This window comes from Channa argus, chromosome 5, assembly GCF_033026475.1.
Source record: "Channa argus isolate prfri chromosome 5, Channa argus male v1.0, whole genome shotgun sequence".
Lineage (NCBI taxonomy): Eukaryota > Metazoa > Chordata > Actinopteri > Anabantiformes > Channidae > Channa > Channa argus.
This window is the reverse complement of record NC_090201.1, coordinates 17,177,631-17,202,695: the sequence shown is the minus strand read 5'-3', so window position 1 is coordinate 17,202,695 and position 25,065 is coordinate 17,177,631. Positions and strand designations below refer to the sequence as shown.

Genomic DNA, 25,065 nt, shown 5'->3' with positions numbered 1-25,065 from the left:
TGTGCAGGGTTTTGATCCAAAAATAAATGTATCTTTTTTTTTGGAACAGAAATCTTCAATGCTGGCTTACATCACACCCTTGTCCTGACAGCTGCCGGGGAGGTTGTGCTGTCTTCCAGTGAGACATAGTTTCATCAGACAGGAGTACTTTCAATTTAGGCATAAAAGTTTTACATTGGATTATTTCAGTTTTCTTCGTTTTTTTTTTTCGGCCATCACCAATGACCTGTTCTGAGTCTATACATTTTTCTTTCATCCTTGTCTATTCCTACTGTTGAATGTTGGTCTTTCTCCCCAATGAAGTTTCGTGTAATTAGCTAAATTATTGTTTATTATCTAACAAAATTCTTTGTAGATGATATACACCTTAGCTGATGATGTGATGATCTTTACCCACATTTCTGAATATTTACAATGAAATCAGCAACTATCTACTAAACGATGAAGATTACTTTAGAATCAAAGTAAGAGCAGTATACTCATAAAACTATCTGTGTCTTTTAGGATAAATGTGCATGTTGACAGTCACACTGACACCAATTTAGAAAATATCTATTTTTAAATGAGGCATATATTGGGACATGTACACCTGCTGGTGTTTTTAGCAAAGTTAAATTAACATACCCTTTTTCGAGAAAGGTTGGGACAAGTAAATAAAAAGAGAAATGTTGAAACGGAAACTTACCTGCTCATTTTGATTTGGATACCAACAACTCATCTAAAAAGCTGGAATTAGGGCCCATTGTGCTGGTTTGCTGTAGTTCAAAAACACACTAACTTCGGGAGCAATGTATATAAGATTTTATGTTCTTAGCAGTATAGATAAGTTTTTCCTCATAATGCTCCTTATTGTTCAATGGGTGACAGGTCTGGACTGAAGGTAGACCACTTAAACACCTGGAGTCTTTTATTGCAGAGCCATACTGTTTTAATGGCCTTTCAAATGTGCACTGAAAACAACTCAGATGGTCTCTCTTTTATTTAGCATGAAGGCCACCTAAACCAGGATTTGCAAAAAGAAATTGAATATGGTCATTGTGCAGGGTCCAGCAGTACAATTACTATAACTAACTGTCTGAAAAGTTCATTAAATGCTCTCCATCACCTTTCTTTCCTAAGATTTCTAAAAGACTAGGCCTTAATGCTATCAAAACACAATCCTAATGTATTTTGTCCAAGCAATGTTAGTTTGTCAATAATTTGAACGTCTCTAAAGGCAAGCCACACCTCCCAGCACCCTAGGGCTCCAGAGGTTAAATTATGACTCATCAGCATAGTTTTCCAAGTGACTGCATTTGGCAGCATTTTCTTGTTTTTTTGTTTTTTTCATTTTACACAACATCTTGACTTCTCAGTTTTTTTTTATGGAGCTGAAGCACACTTAAACAGTGCTGGAATAAAACAAACATTGTACAATTGCATTACAGTAAATCACACAATGACATTTAGAAAAGAGATTTGAAGCCGGAGTGTACCATCACAGGTGTTTTCCAGTATTCTGACTGATTTGACTTCTGTAAAGGTTAAAGGTGGGCAGATATATACCATGCATATGCTGAGAATTACAGAATGTTACCAGACACCGTGTGCAACATAATGATAAGGTATAAGTTATCCATCTCTGATTAAAGGGGTTTAACATGAATGAATGCAGAGATATTCCTAGAGAAATTTTGTACATTATATATTTCAACCAACTCTATGACCCTTAGGAGGTCATCATTAAAAATAATGAAATTTCATAGCCGTAGGCCTGGAAAACTCTAGTTATTGGCGAATGTGTAAAATACACTATCACAAGAGGACAAACCCTGTTATGAGATGTGCATGAAACAGTGTTAGGTTAGGTTTGTAAAACTTAGCCGAGATGATAATTAGTACTTCCACTGCTATCCCGCTAATTGCAGTCTCATATAGGCTTGAAAACTGACAGAGAGTAGAGGTTAGTTATTCAGTGTGGGTGCTCTGCTATGCACAGCTCATCTCTTAGCTGATCTCTGCTGCATTAGGGAAAGAATAATCTGCAAACCTTCTTCTCTAGATTGGGGGACATTACTCGTTTTGATCAGCACATAACACTGAGCAAAAAGCTGATTCAGGTTCTTATAGAGCTCAAAGGTACAGCAGGATGAAGGCAATGACCTTAAAGATGTTAGCATCTATTGTAACACTGAATAGAATGGCATGGATTGCTTAGTGGGTCATTTTTCATTTACTGAATGTTTCACTATTACTGTAAAACACAATAGCTAATTCATCACCTCACCAGAGAGATGTGTGTATATTTCTTGCTTCAAGCATAAAAGAATGATTTTACTATTTGTATTTCTCTAACTTGTGTGTTTCTTCTCTAACAAACCTTATTTCATAATCCAAGAGCACTTATATGGGTAACGACCAGCGGGATTTCTCTGCATGTGAAGGATTCCTGCAGTTTCTAACCTGGTCAGAGTTGACTGAGTCTTTTGAATCATGAAAATAATATACTGCAGTTTGTAAAAAATAGTAATATATTTTCAAGGCACTAAATCATAATGTACACTTTGTTGACAGTGTTGTCGAGTCACATTTTCTCTTCTTGCTCCAAAGTATGGTACTCTGACATTAGAAACAGGGGTTTGAACTCCATTCCATATGAACCCAAAACCCTGACATACTTGAGCTACTTCACACATTCCCAAGCAACTCAGTCCCAACCCAGAGAGACCAATCTGCTATTCTTCAGAGAGCCTTGGCCTCAGACTTGGATCTGTTGTCTCATCTCCTGATCGCTTCACATTCAAATGCAAATCACCCTATTGTATGCCAATTGTCCCATAATTCCAGTGGAAATTATCACAATATACTGTATACAAGAAACATTTTCTAACCTGGTACTGTCTTCATCCTCTGCATCTTCCAACTGCCTCTCCTTTAAAGAGAACAGAATTAGGTACAGTAATTGCTGGAATTCAGATGTACACAAAGTTCACTCTTGCATCATTCTTGTCTACAATAGCTTAAGTACTTAACATAACGATAACACATTGTTCACTGCACGCTTTGTGCAAAGTGTCTTCAATTAATTTGGAATGCACCAGTGTTTGGGATGAATTTATCTAATGAGATTGTATTTGTGTGGCCGTGTATTTGTACTTCTTATGTTAACAGTATGTAGGTATTTACTGTATGGTCTTTCCTTGTGCTATATACCGTGTTTATTTACATGCTTTGTTATATTTAGGGTGGATTTTGTGCACAAATGCTATAAAGGGAAATTAGATCATTTTACAAATTTTATTTAAACCGTTTTGCTTAGTAAATTAAATATTCAAGATAGACCAAAATGATTTCAGACCTGCTAGTAAATTTGATCATTATACATGGATTATTATCTCATAGGCAATTGGTATGATACCCAATTGTGTGTCATTGTGCATCTGCCAGTTTGAGGATCATTACAGCAGATAAGCAAATTTTGATTAATAACTCTAAACGCTGTTGTTGGTTCCAAGATAGCAAAAAAAGCACTTGTTGCTTATGTTGTTTATATTGCATTGATGCAAAAAAGCACGGCATGACTTCTATGTTCTGTGCTTTCCGCTGTTATTAGCAACTGTATTAGACAGCTATGGCAGCTCTAACAGCCAAAACCTACTTAGCAAAGTAGAGTATGTCACACCACAATAGCATCTTTTAAAAATCAATAAAAAAATATCCTATTAAACAGGTACTGTTGTCCCAGCAGATATTGTTTCTAGGCTTCAGTTAGAATTTGCTGTATGAAGTTGTTGTACATTGCAGATGATATTCAATTCTGTTTGAAGACAATGTGTCGGCTGGTAGAGCTGACAGTGTGTGGGTGATTCCCATCCTTTCATCAGCGGCTGGCTTGTCTAGGACCGGTGAACATGGTAGTCTCAGTTCTATTATTCTCACCTTTACCCAGCTTCACTCTTGGCCAGCACGTCAAACTATGCTTCACATTCTACCGTAGCTATTATACTTTAGTGGCCCCAAAAGAAAATCTGTGCATTCTGTGTTACACCCACCAGTGATTTCAAAGGTTGCCTTATTGTGTTGTATTATTCAGCTTCAGCAATGATGGTTTTCTCTGGAGACAGAGCTCTGCTTTCTGGATCGCGCTGGATCCCTTTAATCTGTTACTGTTGTGATGATTTTCAAACTCTTCTTTACCTCAACTAATTGTTAATTAATCTGTTGGTTGTGGAGGCACAAAAGAAACATATAGCTTAGTCTCTAGCAGTCTTTTAAAGTAAAGCATATGCGGCCTAGTATGCCCTCTGTCCCAGTCCTGCTGTCCAGAGAGAAAAGAGTCCCTTTGTTTAAATGCCATAAATATTATTTATGTAATTTTCTGTGTCGTTTGCATATTGTTTGGATGTTTGTGTGATTTATTTAATTGTTTAGGTAGGAACTATAGGTTTTCTCCTTGTTGCACACGGACACTTTTTTAAGACAAGTGCTCGGTAAAAGAAGAACATGTGGAGCGGTAATTTAAAGAGCTGAAGTTATGGTGTCTTACGTGATGTGTTGAGTTTCATAAGTTGTTTTTGTTTTGTTATATTTATTTTAATTCATTCTCTCCTGGATGTGCAGCCAGCGAGGTATGTGTAATAAGTTTGCATCCCGTTTTACATTTTATTTACGCATTTAATGTTTATGTTATCCACTACGTGTACAACGTGATTTGTCTATGTGATGTTTTATATGTTTAATAGTTCGACGGTGGATATACAGTACCTAAAGCAAGAGCAACAAGCGCTAATTAAGAGGGAATAAATCCATCAGTTGCAAAGAGCTTCGGTGTTGTGTCTTTCCTGGAGGGAGTGACACTTTGGGTCCTGCAGAGGCAGCTGGGATGGACATGACAGGATTGGCATGTGTGTAAAGCGCACTAATCAATTCCTCTCTGTGCCCATCATGGCACAGAGGTCAGCAGAAATTTCACATTTTTCAAATGTCCCCACACACTCCAGTAATATTAAAGAGCAGGACCAGGCCTGCTGCTGCCATTAATGTGCACTGACCAAAGGCAGAAAAGGCATTGGCACAAAGAGATTCGGAAGATTTTTTTTTGTTGTTGTTTTGTCCGCACTAGACTTCTTCCAGGCCGATTTTCCAGCCTAATCTTCACTTTAAATCCACCCTCATCTAGCTGTCCTGGTTCGGCAAAGCCTTTGGGTTGCGAAAGGTCAGATGACCAGCTGCGACCCACAGAATCAACCAGATGACCCATCAATCTGTGCATGAACAGGCTCACGTGTGTTTGTGAGTGTGCCTGAGCAACGAGGGATTGTGTGTGTTTGTTTTGTGTATACAATATGATCAGTGTTTACATTCGCAAATGTTTGTCTATTGGGTACTCACTGTATTTGTGAATTCATAATGACATTTTAATAATGTATAGGTCACCTTTTTCTTATGCTTGGGTTTATTTCTGTTTTCCTTATTTGCCTAATACAAAAATATCTTTTATTCATAGTACCAGTGTTTTAAGCCATTGTCCCTTTTGGACTGTGTCTATGAGAAGAAAACCAAACCTAGCTGTTAGAAATAAAAACCCAAACTGAAATTATGAATTTGTTGTCCATCAGTATTGCAGACACTGGGTTATCCAACCAAACCTTGAGCTGCCTATAGTGCACTTTGAAGAGGCTGTTGTGGATTAACAAGTGTACAAACGACAGTAGCTAAACCCCCAGGGATCCAGAAACAGATATTATCTGGGCCATAATAGATTCCACATTTTTCACTGGTTGAGGCACAGTGATAAAGATTATAAATTCTTGATGGACTGTCCTACATCTATAAGGTATCCAGCATGAAGGATGATTTGTTTTAGCATTATATACAGATTGCTTTTTACTAAAACATGTCCCTCACTATTCCAGTAAGGGAATAGTGTCCCTCACTCATGTCCCTCACTATTCCAGTAAGGGATAGTGAGGGACATGGGATGATACATAACTAAATCACCCTGTAGTGCATCCAGTGTTAGGGATCATGAACTTGTTTTCCTGGTGGCATTGTTCTGAATAATTCGTTGAGTTAGATTCCACTCCTTTGGTGTCAGAATAACAGCAGAGCTCAATTCAGTCATTAAAAAAAGCGCACTGCAATGCTGATGTTGTTTTAACAAAGTGTGATACTGATTTTATAATTCAAAGGACACTCATTCAAAAGTGACCCTGGCCACCTATAATATTGAATATGTACCAACAGTGAACAGCTTCCATAGACGTTATTATTCATCTATTGTTCGGAAATACATACAGTAAAACGTTATATAAATACATCGACCTAAAAAGCCATTGTTTACTTGTTGCATGGTTCACAAATAGGCATTTGGTTCAGTGTCACAGTTTTGTTACAGTGTACTTGAGATTTGTGGTACACATTAGGACTTCCATTAAGAAAAGGACCCAAGTTGAGCTAATTTAGCACTGATCTATTGTTTGGACAGGTTATGGAGAAGGTTTTGAAGTTATTTTTCTTTTAGGTCAGTAGGAAAGTTAAAAGAAAATATTTAATATTCCTTGGCAGGACCCTGATGTTTTACCAGGGATTGTACCTCATTTGTTGCATTGTACATCATTTGTATGTCACTTTGGATAAAACTGTCTGTCAAATGAAAGGTGGTGAAGTGATGAAACAGGATAGCAATCCAGTATGAATGGTGTGAAAAAATTTTGATAATTTCACAGAATATATTTTTGTATCACTGATGAAACCTTTGCTGTTACACTTTTAATACCACTGAGGAGGACTTGCAGCGGTTTGTGAGTGCCTCTCAGCATACTAAACATTTCTACATGTTGCTTGTTAATAACCATCCTTCATTTTGTCCCTCACAAAGACATCATTAGAAAGAGAGTTTTCAACAAAACTGGACACTGCAGAGCTGAGAAACGCAAGCCTTAACACAGTAACCCTGGACACTTATCTTCCTCAAGCAATTTCTCCTCATTGATGTAATGGACGTGTCCCTGAAAGGGCTTTTTGTGCATGTTTCCTCAGGGCCAGCTGCTGTTGTGCTCTTAACAGCAGCATAAAGACAGGATCCAGAGGCTATGGATCACAGAAGCCTTGGAGCAGCCTTTCAGCTCTAATGTTCTGTGAGCACTGGTAGTATTGATTCCCTGTGTCACGTATGATTAGAAACACAGATTAATAGACAGTAGGTTTTCAGCTCCCAGCTAAATAAAATGTAAGAAGAATGACATTTTTGCAGTGCTTTGGAAGCAAGTTTGTGTTGTGTTATAGAGATGTGACAGCTCAACCTTCAATATACAGTACAGCATTTAGTTTCACTTTCAGTCTGTCCCTGAGGATAAATCTATCTCTTGCCTCAGTAAAGTGCGTTGAATGCTAAGCCAAGATATCCCCCAAGTATTTTGCTGCTGCTGTAAAAAAAAATTTCACACATTTGCTGCCCATGTTTATAGAAGCTTTAGTTTGTCATTTTTCTTGTTTCACAGAGAATTTTTATACAATTTCCCCAGATGTCCATTTAGCTAAAAGGCGATTTATTTTCAATTGTCATCTGTGTCAAAGGCTGGTAATGATATCTACCAGTGGAAATGCACAGTGCAGTACAGTGGGATTTGGATAAACTCCACGTGTCTGTGCCTGATAATTCCATAGGGAACTGTGAGCGCCGAGGTTAGGGATGAGCAGTCTACCCAGTGAAATATTCAAACTCGAAATATCTCAACCAAACTCAATCCCACTGTCTTGTGTAACCAGGCAAGGCTTTTTGGCTGTGTCTTGTGCCAAAGGTTAAAAACCCAATGAGGTTCACATCATTTAGCTTTCTAATTTATTCGCCGTCAGCACTGCTGTGAAATTCCATTTAGAGAGTGTTTCAAATTCTTCTCACATTATGTTGTGTCAATTTGAATGCATCAAAGGAAATAATAGAAATTTGAACACTATGGTTATTGTCACACTATTGAGGGATAATTACTGTGTATCACATAAAATGGCTAAATTCTTCATGGCTCTGCATTTTAGGATTATGAGTCATTTTACCCATTAAACATCTTAACTCCTTTTTTGTACAAGTGTTGTTTAAAGATTTTTACCACTGCTTTTGTTCTAATACTTTACTTTAACACATAAAATAAGCAATTAGCAAAGAACCTGTTCTAAATATGGGTTGTGAGTTTCTGAATCACTATTTTAATCTTACGACAACCCCCAGTCAACACTAGCTCACTTTCCCCCCTTTTTAGTTGTTCAATATATGTGGAAATCACAATGACCTTTTGTTCTGTAATGAATACATTGGTAGACAATTAACATACAAAGCTAGCCCACTCATATACAGACAATGAAAAGTCTAGTAATTACAGTGTGTGTTATTGTAGGATTATTGCAAGTGATGCCTGTACAGGTTAGTCTCAGTCACCAAGAAGGATGTAATGCATGCGGTCGTGTTATACCACTCAGCAGGAAAGCATTTTTTTGGCGCCGTTAATCCACGGTAGGATGGTGATGTTCTCCTCCTTTCTGCTGCGGTGACTGATACAGGAATGAATATGTCTGCCATATGACAGGCTGAATGCCAGTGTAATTAAAGGCTGGCTGAGAGTGGGCAAAGATGAGCTGTCTGCACACCAATGATAGTTGCCTCATATTTCTCCTTGATTACCCACTCTGACTCCCACAAAGTGTTTGCCTCCTCGTTCCATCGTATCTCATACATGTTGTATGCACCCATCAGCTGAGTGTACACTATAGGAGGGGGAATTGTGTCAGATCTTTGTATTGGCTCTCGGAATTCCTACCCCACCTTTAGGATATTTCTGCAATCACACACCCAGAGTATATTCTTATTACAACTAGAGGGTGTTTCCCTTCAGATACAGTGGTTTTCACTTGCTGTTTACAAGGAATGTTTAATTTCAAAGAGATTCTTAAGACAGCTTTCAAACTCAAGTGATTTCACATGGGTTTCAAAGCAAAGCACATTTTTTATACGGTTATAATTTGCTCTATAAAATTAGATATATTGTTTTCTCCTTGGAGGAAAATTGAGCACAAAAATGTTTTGTATGATTTCTTTTATTGTGCACAGGTGTCCGTTCATCTATTCCAGTAGGTGTGTCATGTAGCTAGAGAACTTATTTGCATATCCAACCAAAATGTTTTGAAAGGCACATGTGTATAACATGCCCACTGTGACACTGTGGCTGCTCCTGTGTCACAGCTGCAATTAAGATTTTTATTTTCAAGTGTAAATAGCTGACGCCTTTAACAAAGTGCTAATATGTACACCGATCAACTACAAAATTATTAGCACCCGATGGTTTTAATATAAAAGTATGTGTTTTTTTTAAATACCTGATGTATTGGTATCGGTCAACAACCTGTCAGCACATAAAGTGGATTAAATCTGCTCCACCTTTACCATCAGTAAGGTTTGTTTCCTTATTTTTGTATTAATTTCTGTGTTTTGCTATAATTATCAATACTGTTTAAAATAAATGTTTTCTTAATGGAATACTTTTACTTTTATACTTTAGTTAAAATGTAGATATTGTGGTTCATACTTTTACTTTAGTGAAAGATTATTGCCCAGTACTTGAGAGTATTGCGTTTGTGTATTCGACCGCCTCTGCACAAAATATTAAGACCAGTGGGAATGTTGTGGCTGATTGTGTATAGTCTGTACATTTTTACCAGTGCCAGCAACTTCACCCTCTCTGTCTCTCTCTGCTTCATTATTGTTGGTCTGTTATAAAGCAGCTTAGACAAAATGTGAATCTGCCTGCTTCCCAATCTCTATATTAAGCAGTGAGGAAAAGGTCAGTTAACACACCTAACTGGACGAGGGAAGGATAAGGGAAGGGTTAGGTCAGTCATTTAGATAAATGCCAAATTGCCATGAAATTGAAACTGTCAAAATATGTAAATTAGGAAGGAATCTAAGATTATTGTTTAAGAAGTGTGGTACAGCTCAGAAGGCACCTCAGGGTAGATGCTTATTGCTGTACTCATGGATGAAGTTCATGGTCCAACTAAAAACATGTTTCATTTCTACAGTACATAGCATGTGCAGATATTGAGGGGGTGCTGTAATGCCCTTATCTGGCATGAAATCTGACATCCATAGCTTTAAAGCCATGTCTAATATCAGGAGAATTACTTTCAATTTTAAGATTTTGGAACAATAGTGGGTCTGAAGTTATCTTCAAGAGGAAGCACTTGCATTGTTGTCTCCTCGTTTCCTGGTACAGTGACTATATTGCTGCCTCCAGCAATCATTCCATGTGCAATCATAAAGGTGGAAAATTTAGAAAAGGGGGTGTAGCAAAGCTAATTGGTCAGAAAGGGGAGGGGAGTATTATGGGTCTATTCCTGTTTTCCTTGTCAACTCAGTGAAGAAATAAAGTGAAATAATGAAGGGTAAAACCTCAGTCAGAGCAGCTATAGGAGGTCTTTCATCAGTGTCATTAGCTGAATATGTGCAGAAATGGGTTAGTGGGACATTGTGAAATCAATAGGTGGAATTTATTTGAGGGTAGAACAGGAAATAAAATTAGGCATGCATGATGACTGTTTCAGATCAAATTCTGATCCCAACTGCACTCATTTGTTAGAGAGGTTCATATTTGCAATGTGTCGGAAAGCTCAGGAGCGTGTGCTTAATTGACATCGCGTCAGATTGATTAACAGGCCTGCTATAGCTACAAGGTTGCACACATACACACACACTCTATGTACACACTCAAACACTGTTAAGAGTATAGCATATTTGAACAACTTGGCTGAGTGAATATGAATAGGATGTTTTTCTAACATTGTGAATATGTATTTCATTAGATTTTTTTCTCCGGCAGATCCACCAGTGCATCACAGACAGAAGACAGTGGTGACAGACATGTGCTACCCAACAGAGATATCCAGCCTGATGGACTTTGGCACTCCAGACTGTTCGCTAGGCAAAGGTACAGTGTTGCCTTGGTGACAGCAGTAAGCATTTACAGTGATTTATCCTGGCAGTTAAGAGACACATAGCTGTCAGCTCAACTGGGAGGTTAACAGTGGAGCAAAGGCCAGTGCAGGCTAAGAGCATGAGAACAATCAGATAACAGCTCTGGACACCTGACCATGAGGGCCTTACCATTCTCTGAAGCCTTTGAATTATCACAGCCACAGAGCACATCCTGTACACACTGACATAAGACTTGATTGAGTTCCTGTCAGAGAAAAATCATTTTACTTTGCAAAAAGCTCTGATCTAAGTGGAGCTTTATGGAAATGTATGGCTCAAGAGTTGTGTTGTAATGTGCAATTATTGCTTTGCAGCATGGCCAATCATGTAATCCAATCATTGTCATCAATCGTAGAAATATAATATTTTGTAGAGAAGCCTGTGTAGCTGAGGATTATAGTCTCCTTCAGTCTCTCATGTGTGGTAAGCAAAATGACCAGCCTGTAATAATGCGCAGCACAAAAGGTATCAATCATAAAGTCTATTGATTGCGTATTTATTGTTGTCTAATCTATAAGCTTTGTGTCCATTTCTTTTTTCTATCTTAATGACTTCTATTAGTCTTTGTTGCTCTTGCACTGATACTAAGCCAGAGAAGCTGCAGCGTAATTGCAATCTTTTCATCCGGACTACCCCCTTAAAACTGTCAGAGCACATTTAGTGGCCATTAGATGAGTCTTGCCTCATTTCCATCAACAATGGGTGGCAAAAATGATGATCTCAGTCGGTCGTTAGCCTTCTTCTCCCAGTGCCCATCACTAAATTCAGACTCCCCTCCCCATTTTTCAACTCCTCTTCTAGCAAATATTTTAATGCTTCTCCATCCCGGCTCTCTATCAACACTCCCCAGCACCGATAATGCAGACTGACAGTTCAACCATGTGCAGCTAAGAGAAGGGAGAGCAGGACAGTGGAGGAGAGTGCAGGGGAGAAAAAGACGGCTTTAAGGATTTCTTCTGGCTTTAATGTGAGCAAAGCAAATGAATGACATAGTGATACAGGGAGTTAAGCTGAAGAATAAGGACGCTGAGGACTGGAAAATTTTAGACTGAGGAACTGTCAAGATAAAAGTAGTTCTGTGAATAAGATTTAGTGTAGTTGAGAGGCAGGCTACACCATGACCTTGGAATTATTAAGTGCTACATTTGGTCAAAAATTGTACAGTGGCTCTTTAGACAAGTAAAAGGCAGCTGGAGTCAGACGAGTTCAAATGTAAATCAAAGTGGATATAATTAGTTTATGTAAAAGTTCTGATGAGTTGGCTCTGTGCATGTGCACTTGCAGTACACCTTCTAAAGTGGTCCTCCACTTTACACTTACACCTAAGAGTTATTACAGTATCACAGTGTTTTGTCTCAGATCTGATCACTCAGAAAAAATGAGCCTGGTGTTAATCCTTGAGGTGTCAGTGTGTGATTGACAGATTCATTGCTTCAGTGTGACAATTATCTGTTAGAGCACATCTGATCTTTGGACAGAGCTAAAATGCTGAACGTCAACCTCTGACAGGAAGCACAAATGGCATGCTTGCTCTGAACTCTTTGGTTGCAAAAGGTTTTACTCAAGTTTCCCTTGCACATAAATTCACACACATTAGGATTACACTTGTGCTTTAGTATGCTAGTTGTGCTTCTCAAGTGCTTATAAACTGGAAATGACAAAATAAGTTTACATCCAACTTGGCCTGCAGGATTATTTCATTTATTTGCAGCCCTATCTGTTTTCCTCAAACTACCTGCCTGTACCTGCCGTAGGGTTTCAGGCTTAAAGAGCCTAGAGAGGCAAGATGGACTGGCCCTAACCATATTTACTCTGTGACCTCATGCATCAGAGTTCCAATCTATTATGACATGTACTGTCCTTAGTCAGCACCAGGTAGAACAGCTGGGAAAAAAATCCCTGCGGGGTGTAAGATAGCATGTGAGAGCTCAGATTAATAATCCAATCTGAGTGCTTCTGCTAAAGCTGTTTGGTTTGAAGCATGGACTTCATGTCATTTCACTGCTGTTATGCTTCATTTTTTTAAGAGTTTATATAGATGTTTACACTGGCAACATTTTTTTTCAGAATTTACATTCCTACATTCTCTGGTCTAAACACACATTCAGGAAGCAAGTGATGTAAACTCATGTAGACTACAACACAAAAGCATCGAGGGCCCAGAGGGAGTGCATGGCATCTTCACAGAGGCGTGTATTGTTCTCCGTTCAGTTTGTGGGTGTAATTGCACATACTGTCCTCTGCTAGCTCTCAGCCGTCAGGTGGAGTGAGAGCTCCACTGACTCACCTGGTTCATTACCTGCGGCCTGAGGTGCAGCTTGTATTCCCCTCCCCCTCCTACTCATTTGTACACTGTGGGGACAAGAAACACAAAAGCAGGAGTGGGCATGGGGTGAAAGCTGCCTCTGGGCGTGTCTCTAAATGTGTACTTTCAGAGTGGGAGAAATAAAGGAGTACTTTCATAGGAAAGAAAGAAAGAAAAGGAGCAGGAAATGTATCTGAGTAGCTCTCAGGGGACGTCTTCTTAGTAACCTGCCTGGGTGGAACCAAGGAGTTGGGAGCGGCTGTTTGTGGTGGTGCATTGTGTGCGTTAGTTTGAATGGTGTGTGGACTGAGCTGAATCTATATGAGTGTGTGTTCTTTTCTTTTTTTTACCTGCTATGAGAGCTCACACCACATTTGACAGTGGAGCCGAGTGGAGCCTGTGCCGAGGAGGACATGAGGTCCGAGAAGGAGGAGGGGAAGGCCGGTGAGTGAGAGAGAGAGAGAGTTGTTAGAAAGGAGATAAAGGAGGAAGAAACCTGTTTGCTGTTTGATTAGTGTCACAACCAAACCACTTCACTTCTGAACCTCTTCGTGTTTGTCATGAAAATCTTCTGTGTTACATATAGTATACAGTGGTAGAAAGTATAGTACAATGACTGTACTTATTGTAAATGTTAAGAATCTTGTTTTTTTATGTTACTTTACTATGTCACTGCATTTCCCAAAGGAATTTTTACCAAGCTACATTTATTAAGCATCTGTAGATACTTCCCAAAGTTCATTGAAAACATTTGATCAGTATATAAAATATGTTTGGTTTAATAAAAAGGTGACAAATAGTGGAAGTGCATAAGTTCCCAGATATCAGTCTTAAACTTAACTTAACTTAACTTAAACTGTCTTAAACTTACTTGTTTCTTAAACAAAGAGAGTAAAAGATATACACTTTAGTATCACAGAGGACCAGAACTACAGTTTAAAAGGAGGAATCAGACAAAAGTAGCAATATTTGCTTTAAAAATCGGTTATCAAGATGATTCCTGACAGTCACATTAATCATTAAAATCCTGTTTATGTGTTAATCCACCAGTAATGAGTCTTATTAATAGCTAGGATCATGTTTTAAAACTTGTCAAGGCCTCTGTCGCAATAGTACAAAAAATACAAATGCCCCAAAACTTACTAATCAAACAGGAATAATTAAACTTCTCTAACTGGTGGAAGGGTGAGTCTCACTCAAGTACTTAGAAGTGAATATGTCTGCACTTAATAACCAGTGTTGTTCTGTGGATCTGGGTCACATGAAGCATTGACAGCTTTGTTGAGGCCTATTTCTATTTAAAAAAACAAGATATATATTATATATTTAACCTAAAATAATGATAATAATAACATGCTGTTCTTAATTTGTTGTAATTTGAAAAATTCAACTAGTACAGCTGTAAATGTAGAGGAGCTGTTAAATGTAGTGGAGTAAGGTAAAAGAGTATAAATAGAATTAAAATACAGATTAACTCAAAATAAAATGTATACAATACTTGGGTACATTTACTTATTTCTACCACTGTATTTAAAGAGTAAATACTGACCAAGATACAACATGTTCATATGGACAACATGGTAGTTGTAGTTGTAGTTGAATGGTGTGGTGTGAAGACTTTAGTAGCTCAGCAGAGATACTGAAGCTTGCATCCGAGAGAAATACTCCATGGAATAGTAACAATATCTGTAATGTGTGTGGATGGATGCAGGCATCGCATAATCAATACCTTTATTGGCATTACTGTTGACTGCAGACATTAAGATAAGCCGTATCTAATTGAGTTGTATTGAGTTCCATGGGAAGATGTAGACCATCTCTGTATTTGAGAAATTAATTCTTTGCTTGTGTGTCATGAACAGGTATATTCGTCTTTGTTTGTGTGTGTCTTTGACTTCACGTTAATGTGCAGTTGTGTTGTGGCGGTTCAAGGCTGAATAGAGACGAGTTTGATCTCACTGTGGTTTGTGTGACTTGCAGCTCATGTAGTCTGCACCCTGAGGTTACCACTCACAGTCGCAGAAGATAATGAGTTTGACCATTTGCACTGCAACAGACAGATGGTACCATCGCCAACAGCGTCACACTCCCCACGTGATCATGGTCCATGACCAAAATCACTACAGACGACATGTGGCATATTTTATATGGAACATCAACTTTTTATTGCATTCTCCATTATTATATTCCTTCACTCTGTGTGTAATCCTAGCTTCTCTTGACTAATTACTTTATCATCTCAGTAAGTGTGAAACTCAACAATAATAAGCACCAAGCAAGTGTTTGTTCTTATATTTTACATGATTTAAACTGCTTGGTATAAGTTTATAAAGTTTGAAACATTCAAGCTTCACTAGTAGTTTCAGCTGCAGAACAGGTGCCACATGCAGCTTGTGGGAATATTCTGCTATGCCCCAGGACATGGGGGAGGTGGTGAATAAAATCATTTAGATTTCCTTTTCTCCCCAGACCCTTTTGTTTTTGACAGATGTTTCATGCCCACAAATGATTTAAACCAGCAACAATAGGCCCTGTGGCATTTTGTTCATCTGTGACTGGTTGACACCATGGAAAACCAAGTTGATTTCTCTGCTCTGTCAGTGTCTAGTAAATTCTAAGGATCAATTCAGGTGTTTGGATTTATAAATTCACAGAGTTGACCACATGGTGGCATGATGCTGATTTATAATAATTCAAAATTTTGGCATCTACCTTTTCTGGCAAGATTGATTGAAGATCGAATGCCCTCATATTTTTAATATGAAGCTGCAGCCAGTTAGCTTAGCTTAGCATGAAGAAAAGATGTAGGACCTAGCACAGCCATGTCCACAGGGAACAAAAATCCCCCTCTGCCAGCATCCTAAGAAGATCACTAATTCAAATGGTTAATCTCTTCTGTTCTGTTTCTCACCTGTTTCCCCAGGTATCATGTCTTTATGTTAGGCTGAGCCATTTAAAGTCACAGTTTGGCCAATAAATAGACCTATTTCCCAAAATGTTGAACTATCACTTTAAACTAACTAAAGCCTCCTCACGCATTGCTATCCATGGGAATATCTCCAAGGTGATTTTCGCTCACTCCACTCACATAAATTTGTCATACACACCCGTCCACACTCAGACACAAAGCAAGGAGTGTAGAATCTGAGCCAATATTTGAGTGAAAACTGCTTGAGCACATGCTTGACCGTTTCGATGTCTCACCTCTGACAACTGAAAGAAACAAGAAGGTGGAGCTTTAGAAGGAAAAGGGTCAACATGATTTATGGTGTTGAAAACGGGGATATCCACTGATCATAAATACTGCAGTTACTGTGCAAAGTCACCTCATTATCAGTGCTTGGTCAGCATAAATAAAAAGCACTCTCTATTTCCTAGTCAGACATGTCATCCAGGTTAATTTATCTAATCACTTCATGTCAATTAAACTCATGCATGGTGAATCATGCCTGTCAGGTGATTCTGAGGTTATGTTTTCTAAAACGCAGCTCTTGACCCCAGCATTAGAAATCTAAATAGCCGTGGCCAAGTTCTCAGTGCTCTTCCAGTGGCACATCCTTGGCAGCATGCCTAATCTGCACATAATAAATGTGTGAATCAATTACATCTATCTGCACTTGGCACCCTTGTACTGATCTCAATTGTAATATAAACCCACAGGCAATAAATTAATGGAGGCTGTTCCCAATAGACACTGTATACTCAAGCTGTACACACATACACATATAAACACAACAACAAAAATTTACATACAGCTGTGTAAATGCAAACAGTATGCACAACATTATGTGTGCTGCATTGATTGTGAACTACTTCAGTGACCCCGGCACACATATTTCAAGCCTTTTAGTTCATGAAGTGAGTTAAAATGACAAAATCCTCTGCATACTATTTATATTGTAATTTTATACATGTACTGACCTAAAGAGAGATGTTTTATTTGCAGATCATGCTGAGTTCACATTAATTGTTGAATACTGTGGTCAGGTAGGTTTGAGACCCTGCAACATTCATTTTTAATGCTCATATGTATTATAGAGAGGCAGTGAGTGACCCCGAGTGGGAAATGGACCTGACCCTTACTTACAGAGCCCTTTCAGGATGCAGAAAGTGCAGTGCTTGGAGCCCCAGCGTGTTGAGGTATCAGGAATTAGCTTTTTGCTCCAGTTTTGTTTTGTTTTTAAATTATGGTATATGAAATAGAGGCTCATTGCTTTTTTGCTCGTTGCTTTTACCATGAGTTGTGGCTTAAGCATCTAAAATCGGAATGCAGCCACCACAGGTCTATCTCTTCTATTATTGCATAAGTTCTTCCTATGACTATTGTACAAATTAACAATAAAGATGCTAAATATAGTCTTTCTGATTACTTAAAGCAGACTAATTGCTGCAGTGTACCTCTTCCACCCACCCACCCGCCTCCCTCTGATCTGAGACTCAGCAGGGAGCCTCTGACAGAATGAATGTGTTTATTTGCGGAGCCTCTAAGTCGGAGTCTTCTTTTCTCTCTCTTTCCCTCCTTTCCTCCTGTCTTTCTGTCATATTTGGGTCTGCTGCTGATTTGATGCTATTCTTTCATAAATCCTTAAAGACTGTTTGGGTTGTCCTTTTGTCTTTAGGTGTAAACAAAGTGCTCAGAGTGCTGCCTAAAACAGACTTTTTTAATGAGGTCTTGTAAGAAATTTTGACTTCTTTTTTAAAAAGTTGTGACTATTTTTGTTTGTTTGTTGCCTGGTTTTCTGATTTTCTATTGGGGCTAATAAGAGTGTACGGCTATGCTACATCTCTGGAGCTGTACTCACATATTGCTGCTTTGAAGCAAATGTTGACAGTTGAGGCTTTTAACTAAACATACAAATCTCAACTTTGTTATGGCACTACAGGACAACGCAGGGTATTACCAATGTCACTGTGATTTATTGACTGAGAACCTTTAACATCTGTGCAAATGCTTTCAGTAATACGTAAATGTTGAGATATTTTATTTTGGAGAAAAGTGGCAGAGTGACAGAGTACAATGGCAAAAAACAAAAGATGTGGTGTGGGATCTTTGTGTGTACTTTGAATAGAATTTGAACAGTACTATCCACACTATATTAAACATATTATATTCTTTGCTGTTCTCCTAAGAGCAACACGGTGTCAAATAAGGATGCTCTCCAGAGCAATACGGATTATTAATAAGATGAGCCTTATCACACAGTCATCAATACTTTGCTTGCAGGGTTTATTTAAGTCCATCCATGCTCTGTTTTTCCTGCCTGTCAAGGCTACTGTGTTACCTGCATGGTGAGTTTAATCAAGTGCTGAAGCAGTCTGCTGTCTTCTCCCAGGGCAATCTCAACTGATCTTTATACTGTAATTAGTGGAGGCCAGAGCTCAGCAGACATGTGCTCCTCTCATAATACAGTGCTGAAATAGCCAGCTGTGAGCACAGACTAACCAACACACAAATACACATGCAGATAAAAAGTAAACAAAAATCAAGCAGCCCAACACTAACAAGAGGAGGCAGTATGTACTCATCACTGATTATGTTCTATACATATCATGTAACAGTGTCTGCTTGCTGTCTAAACTTGATTTTTCTAAACTGCACAGTATTTTACATGTAACTATAGAGTGATCTTTGGCTTTTTGTGTCTGCCTACCCCAGTCACTTTCATGAATGCTTGTTGGTTGACAGATGAGAAAACGTTTAACTTTAACCTTGATCACTTTTATTAATTGCAGGAGTTAGTTGACCAATAAGACTAATCAGACAAAGTAGGGATTGAGCGCAGATGTAACAAAGCGAAACTATCTAATGTGCCATGCAGGAAATAAAATGTGTTTTCTTGGTTAGAAATTTTATTGATTGCTTAACCAAAATACTGTTTAATGTACAATGGGTGCAGTCGATTCATATTCTATTACAGAGCTTTTTTTTAGTTTGTTTTTGCACATGTTGGTACTGAGGTATTAAAGCCAGGAGCCTGTCACATATTGTGTCATACAGGTTAACATGAATGGAAGCTAATTTAGTCCTGTGGTCATTATTTAGCCAACATCTAGTAATAAAGACATGGTGCTAGCTCACTCCCCTGAGGGAGGCTGATAGTTTGAGTCAACACAGTCACCTGCATTGCAGGTACACAATTACGTAATGTTTCTCAGGGAACCTTTGAACAGGACTCTGTCCTTGGAAACATGTTCTTATTGTCAGGTTTATTAATTAGGTGAGCTCATGAAGGAATAGTTTATTAGGAGGCAGCAAATATATCAGCAAAAGAGAAGCTTCTATTATATAGCTGTTTTCTCTTTCCCTGCATCTCCAGTGAACATTTGTTATATTGCTTATAGTTCTCCTTAAAAGACGCTTTAATGTGGCTGTCCTTATGTTTACTGAATTAATCATTCGCTTCATTGTAATTTATCAGGAAAATGCAACGTTACATGACATTTCTTTAAATGTCCAGCTCTATATGCTGTCTCCACCTCTCTTAGATGCTACAGCAGAAAATCTCTCAGCACTTTCTATAGAAAGCGATTTAGCTCCAATTCCCCAGAACACCTCCCTTTCATATGACCTCTTCCACCCTATAGATAGCATATTATAGCTGCGCACTATATACTAGGAGCCAGCTTGGTTGGAAAAAACCTGGAAAGTCTGCATGGCCAAGCAAACCTTCTTTGGCTTTATATCCAGAATGTTGTGGAAACTGATAATTAACTGTATATGTAGCATATGGAGTGAGAATGGTACATGGAATGCTAATGCACTTTGTGTCCTGCTATGTATATAGCAAGCAGCACTTTTAATGTGGTTAAATGGAGATCACCTCATGCAGATCTTATAGGCTCAAAACACAGTGAAGTTTTGCTTGCATCATCATCATCACACAATACCGGATTAAATGCAGTTATCACCATGACTACTACTTATTGTCTTGCTAACATGTTTGTTGCATGGACGCAAAAGCTGTTACAACAGCCTGAGAACCCACAAGCTACCCTACCTTGACTTGTTGTTTGCAAGGTCAGTACTGGCACAAGAAAAATGTTTTGAACATTTGTTTAAGCAGAAGTTTCAATGTAGATCGAACAGGCGAAAATTTATTAAATTTATTAAGAGCAGACGATAAGTTGTTTTTTTAATGAGCTTGACTTCTCAAGTGTCCTCCGAACCAGTATTAATGTGGTTTTGTGATTCACAGGAGATACAATTTAGGAATATTGCTGCAACAGGACAGTTATGCTCTGTGCCTACATCCTGTAGTAAAAATGTAAAATACTATATAACCTTGTTATCTAATTATCTGTTATGCACCTAAGAGATTAGAGGAGACGAATAGACAGCATCACTGCCTCTGGCTTTGTCTTGGATGGGAATAGCTGAGCAGAACCACTGTAATAACAAATTACACTGATTTGAAATGTCAGGAAGACCGAGTGGGAAAGTGACAGCTGTGCTCATCGTACCTCCTCAGGCAGAACAGTTGGCTGCTGTCTCTGCAGAGATCTTTGACACCCTTCTTAATCGTCCCATATTGTTTTCATGGTTAAGTAGACTATGGTCCATTAAACCAGTAGTTTCTGTAAAGTTTGGCAGAAAATTTACAAGTAGTTATGTTAAATGTACTTGTAAGTCGCTTTGGACAAAAGCGTCTGCTAAATGACTAAATGTAAATGTAAATGTAAATGCTCTGTTCATGCAAAGAGAGGTAGTCATGCACATATTTCTTCAAGTTTTGATAATGCAGAGGATTAATAAATAGATAGATAGATAGATAGATACATTTAAATAAGAAAATGTTAGAGGAGTAATCACTTAGTTGATCAATAGAAAGATATTGAATTTGGTAGGCAATGCAAATGTTGTATATGTTGTATATCTTTGTGTTTTCAGTGGCTGGTTGGACAAAAAAAGAAAAATCTAGAAAATAATCAGCAGATGCATTAATCAAGACCTGATAATACAAATTACAATAATTACAATACATTTCAATAATGACAATGTTTCAAAAAGGGCTGTTTGTGCTGATTGAAAGTAAATCTGAATGAGTAGGAATGTTTTTTATTAAGTCAAAACAAAATGTCTAAATTGTGAGGCAGGTTCAGATAATCCATCCCTGCTGAGTAAAGTTTTAGGAGTTTGTCGGTTCACTTGCTGTAAAATTGCCTTATGTTTAATGAGAGGAGCCACTAAATACTGAGTTTACTTCGAATTCACTAAGAGCAGTTAGTCTGCAACTGCTTTTTTATTAGAACAAACTTTTTCTAAGAAGAGCAAAACTCTTCAGTGGTAACTTCTTATCCACATTCTCTACATTCTGTCACAGCTCGCATTAAGCATCTTTGATCATTCATGTATATAAATGGAGCCTTTTTTAATCCTGCGTACAGTTCATAGGAGACTAGTTCAGGTCTTTGACCACCAATCCACACATTTCCAGTCCTCACTTCACCTTCCCTGGCAGAGAACAGTGTCTTTGCTTTTTCTCAAGCCTAATCAGGAGCCAGCAGCAACTGCTCTCTCACCTCTCCCCTGCATATGTGTGTCTGTGCCTGTGTGTGTACTAGCTTGTGACAGCTCTCCTCTGAGAGGGAAAGGGACAGAGTGTGATGACCTGGTCCTGGCTGGCTTTGATGGACACTCTAATGGGAAGCTTGAATGAGAAGTTAATTGAATGGGCCACTGCTGTGTAACAGGAGTGTGGTTCTCTCTTCTTCTGTGGGAAGCCTCTAATAGCTTGGCCAAGCTATGCGCAACCACTCAGGGCTCAGAGCAGACAGAGCCCATATGATAACAGCGTATGGTAGCTTTTAAGATTGCAAATAACACCGTGTGTGCAGGTAAATTATTGTAGGCAGAAGGTTTGCAGCCGTCAGTGCAGCTTTAACTCAAGTCAGCAGTTAATGAAGCAGATTTTACAGCTGTGTCCCTTCACATATTTGCTAAATGTGACATTGTGACATGTTCTGGAAAAACTGGGAGATCTAGATTAGACTGGATGGGCTTTCTTTGTTTTGATGTTACCCCCCAGTAATGTATACATTATGTTTGTTGGTCTGTGTTATTGAGTAGGGGACTGATGCTAAAAATTAAGGCCAATTATAATTTTTTTGTATGTTACATCCATGTACATGAATCACTAAATCAATTTAAATATCCATAAGGACAACATTCTAGCATTGCTTTTTAATTTATTTGATTGAGTTACACAATATGAAATATACTGTAACACACCAGGCATTGCTGTATGTGTGATGATTCTACTAATATATTCAGAGACTGGCTCAAATGGGCTCATTTTGGAAATACAGAATTACTACAACTGCAGTGCTTACTAAGTTGAGAGTTACCTTCACATCACAGCAAGTGCAGCCGATAATTTAAACAGCCTGTTTGCAGTGGAAGATTAAGCAGAGCACAACAAAGCAGCTCAAAACTGTACATTTCTGTCCAGCAGCATCAAAAGCTGCAGCTGGGCTTCCCACTACAAATATAGGAGAGCCTGTAGGTAAACAGATGAATAAGCGGATTTAGGCTGCAAGAAGGCCATGAAAGATTGCGCTCTCAGGGAAACAAACTCTTTTTGTTACATGCAGCACAGAACTGCCCGGTGTGTTTTCATAGTTGTGAGTCGACAGAGACCGATGGACTGTCCCTTCCTCTCTTATCTGAGCGGCTGCAGCCACAAAAACGTCTGGCTGCAGGCCTGAGGAGACCTTCTCTATTTGCACACAAACACACACACTTCCCTGCATGCATACTTGCCCCTGAATTGCATTACTTTATATGGAGTCCTGCAGGGATCTGCATAACATTTAAGCCATTTTCAATTAGCGGAATTTTACTTGCTAAAGTCTTCAGTCATGCCAGCAGCACGGGTCTACAGATGGTTTGATGATTGCCTGCTACTGATTGGAATACCTCAACATCTCCTTAATAGGTTGTTGTACGAATTTTTATTTGGCGATCCCCTAACTTTCCAGGCAATCATAATCCGACAGGAATATCAGAGTGTTGACCTTTTTGATTGGGACCTGGGACTTTACTTTGTTTAAAACGTAGAGTATAAAAATGATCTGTCTTTAAAGCAGCGTTTTGGTCTATGTATAACTAAGTTCTGACTCTGGCAAATATTACATATATTACACCATATCTGATTAAGATCAAAAAACTATTTTAGATCCCAACTTTGTCTAACCGTTAGCTCTTCTTGACAGTATTATCACTTCAAGTTGTTAGATCGTCCCCTCAGTCTTATCATTTTTTAAATAATGTTTAGTATTTTAAGCAATAATTATTGTCATTATTGATTTATATATTTCCTTTTGTATAATTCGTTGATTATTTTGTCCACACAATGCTAGAATGCAGTGGATGGTTTTTTCATCTCCAAATTGCTTTTAGAAAAACAATCCAGAAACTTTGTTACAGTTTAGGTTGTTGACTCGATTAATTGTCCGACCTTTTCTAACCATCTACTCTTTGCTACTGTCCTGCGTATTGTATAATACTGATATAGCATGAAGAGTTTTTATGTTGGAGATTATGAATTTATCATCATGAGCTGCAGATTTTACAGTAGAGTTAAATGTTTTGGCTGCTTGTGCTGTGTGTGTCATTGTCTGTGCTTATGGAAAATGTGCATTCTACTGTAACAGACCTTCTATGTGCAGCATAAATCATTTTGACATATTGTTCCTCTGTTGCTACTTACTGAACTCCTCTCATCTTTTTCATCTTTTCTGTCCTCTGGCTCAGCAAACGCATGCACCAGCTCCTGTCCTTTAGTTCACTCTTCAGTTCATTGTCTTCTCTCCATAGTTTCCTGCTCCTATTTGCTTGCCTGTTTTCCCCAAGGGTTGGGAGGCATTTCACAGCAAATGGGAAATGCATCTGAGTAACACGGCATGTGTTGTTGATATTTTATTAAGACTTATCAGACTGCTCTCTCTGACTTACCCACTATGCTCGTTGGTTCCTGTACTGAGTCTTTCACTCGGCATTTATCTGGATTTCTGAAACACCTGCAACCACAGCTGAGGGGGAGCTGTGAGTCTGGAGTAGGCAGCTAAATCACACTCTTTCTCTTTAAATACAGCTGTTTATTATCAATTGCCCTATTTCCTGCTCCTGTGCACCTCCCTTTTTCATTGTTTCTCTTTTATTCTTTCCTTCTCCTGATTTCATGTTCTTCATCATTCCAACACTCTTACAGTACCATCCTGGTTTATCTTCTGCTTTACTTTTTAGTTAAATTATCAGGCGCTCTTTTTATCCCTCAGTGTTGTTGCAAGAGGAGGTAGCCCAGCTTCAAGAGGAGGTCCACCTGCTGAGACAAATGAAGGAGATGTTGAGTAAGGACCTGGAGGAAACCCAGGGAGGCTGCTCTGCCACTCTGCTCTCAGCCACCGAGCTCCGTGTGCAGCTGAGTGACAAGGAGCAGGAGCTGGACCGTGCCAAGGAGGCCTTACAAGGTCAGGAGCCAACACAGGCTTCCAGTCATTTCACCTAATCCTCCAGAACCCCTTCTTTCCATCACCCACTGCCAAATTTGTGCAAATACAGCTGTCCAGGCTAATAATTGCCTCAAACAAGAGCATACTTTAACTGAATGACATCAACAAAGAAAATCAACCAGGTTCACTTAGTTCAGTTAGTTTTTATATTCAGGTCTCTGCATGTGTTTGACCCATCCACAATATTTCAAACATTAAAAGCATTGTCTAGAAACACAGTCCTTCTATGCAGTCGGTATACATGTCT

The 25,065-nt window shown here is 38.6% G+C and overlaps 1 protein-coding gene across 13 annotated transcripts in view; it reads left to right on the top strand.

Moving 5' to 3' along the window:
• kaznb (kazrin, periplakin interacting protein b) overlaps positions 1-25,065 on the top strand; it is a 95,917-nt gene that overhangs the window by 58,379 nt on the left and 12,473 nt on the right. For 10 of the 13 annotated variants that reach the window (XR_010914371.1, XR_010914370.1, XM_067503430.1 and 7 more), the window contains 2 exons: positions 10,848-10,955; positions 24,585-24,776. Coding sequence is in view for 11 of the 13 variants with exons in the window: in XM_067503430.1 (XP_067359531.1) it covers positions 10,848-10,955; positions 24,585-24,776 (300 nt within the window). In the remaining 2 variants the exon portion in view is untranslated. Of the gene's footprint in view, positions 1-4,329; positions 4,608-10,847; positions 10,956-11,011; positions 13,752-24,584; positions 24,777-25,065 lie in introns of those variants that run through there. The other 3 variants (XM_067503431.1, XM_067503433.1, XM_067503427.1) reach the window with 3 other exon arrangements.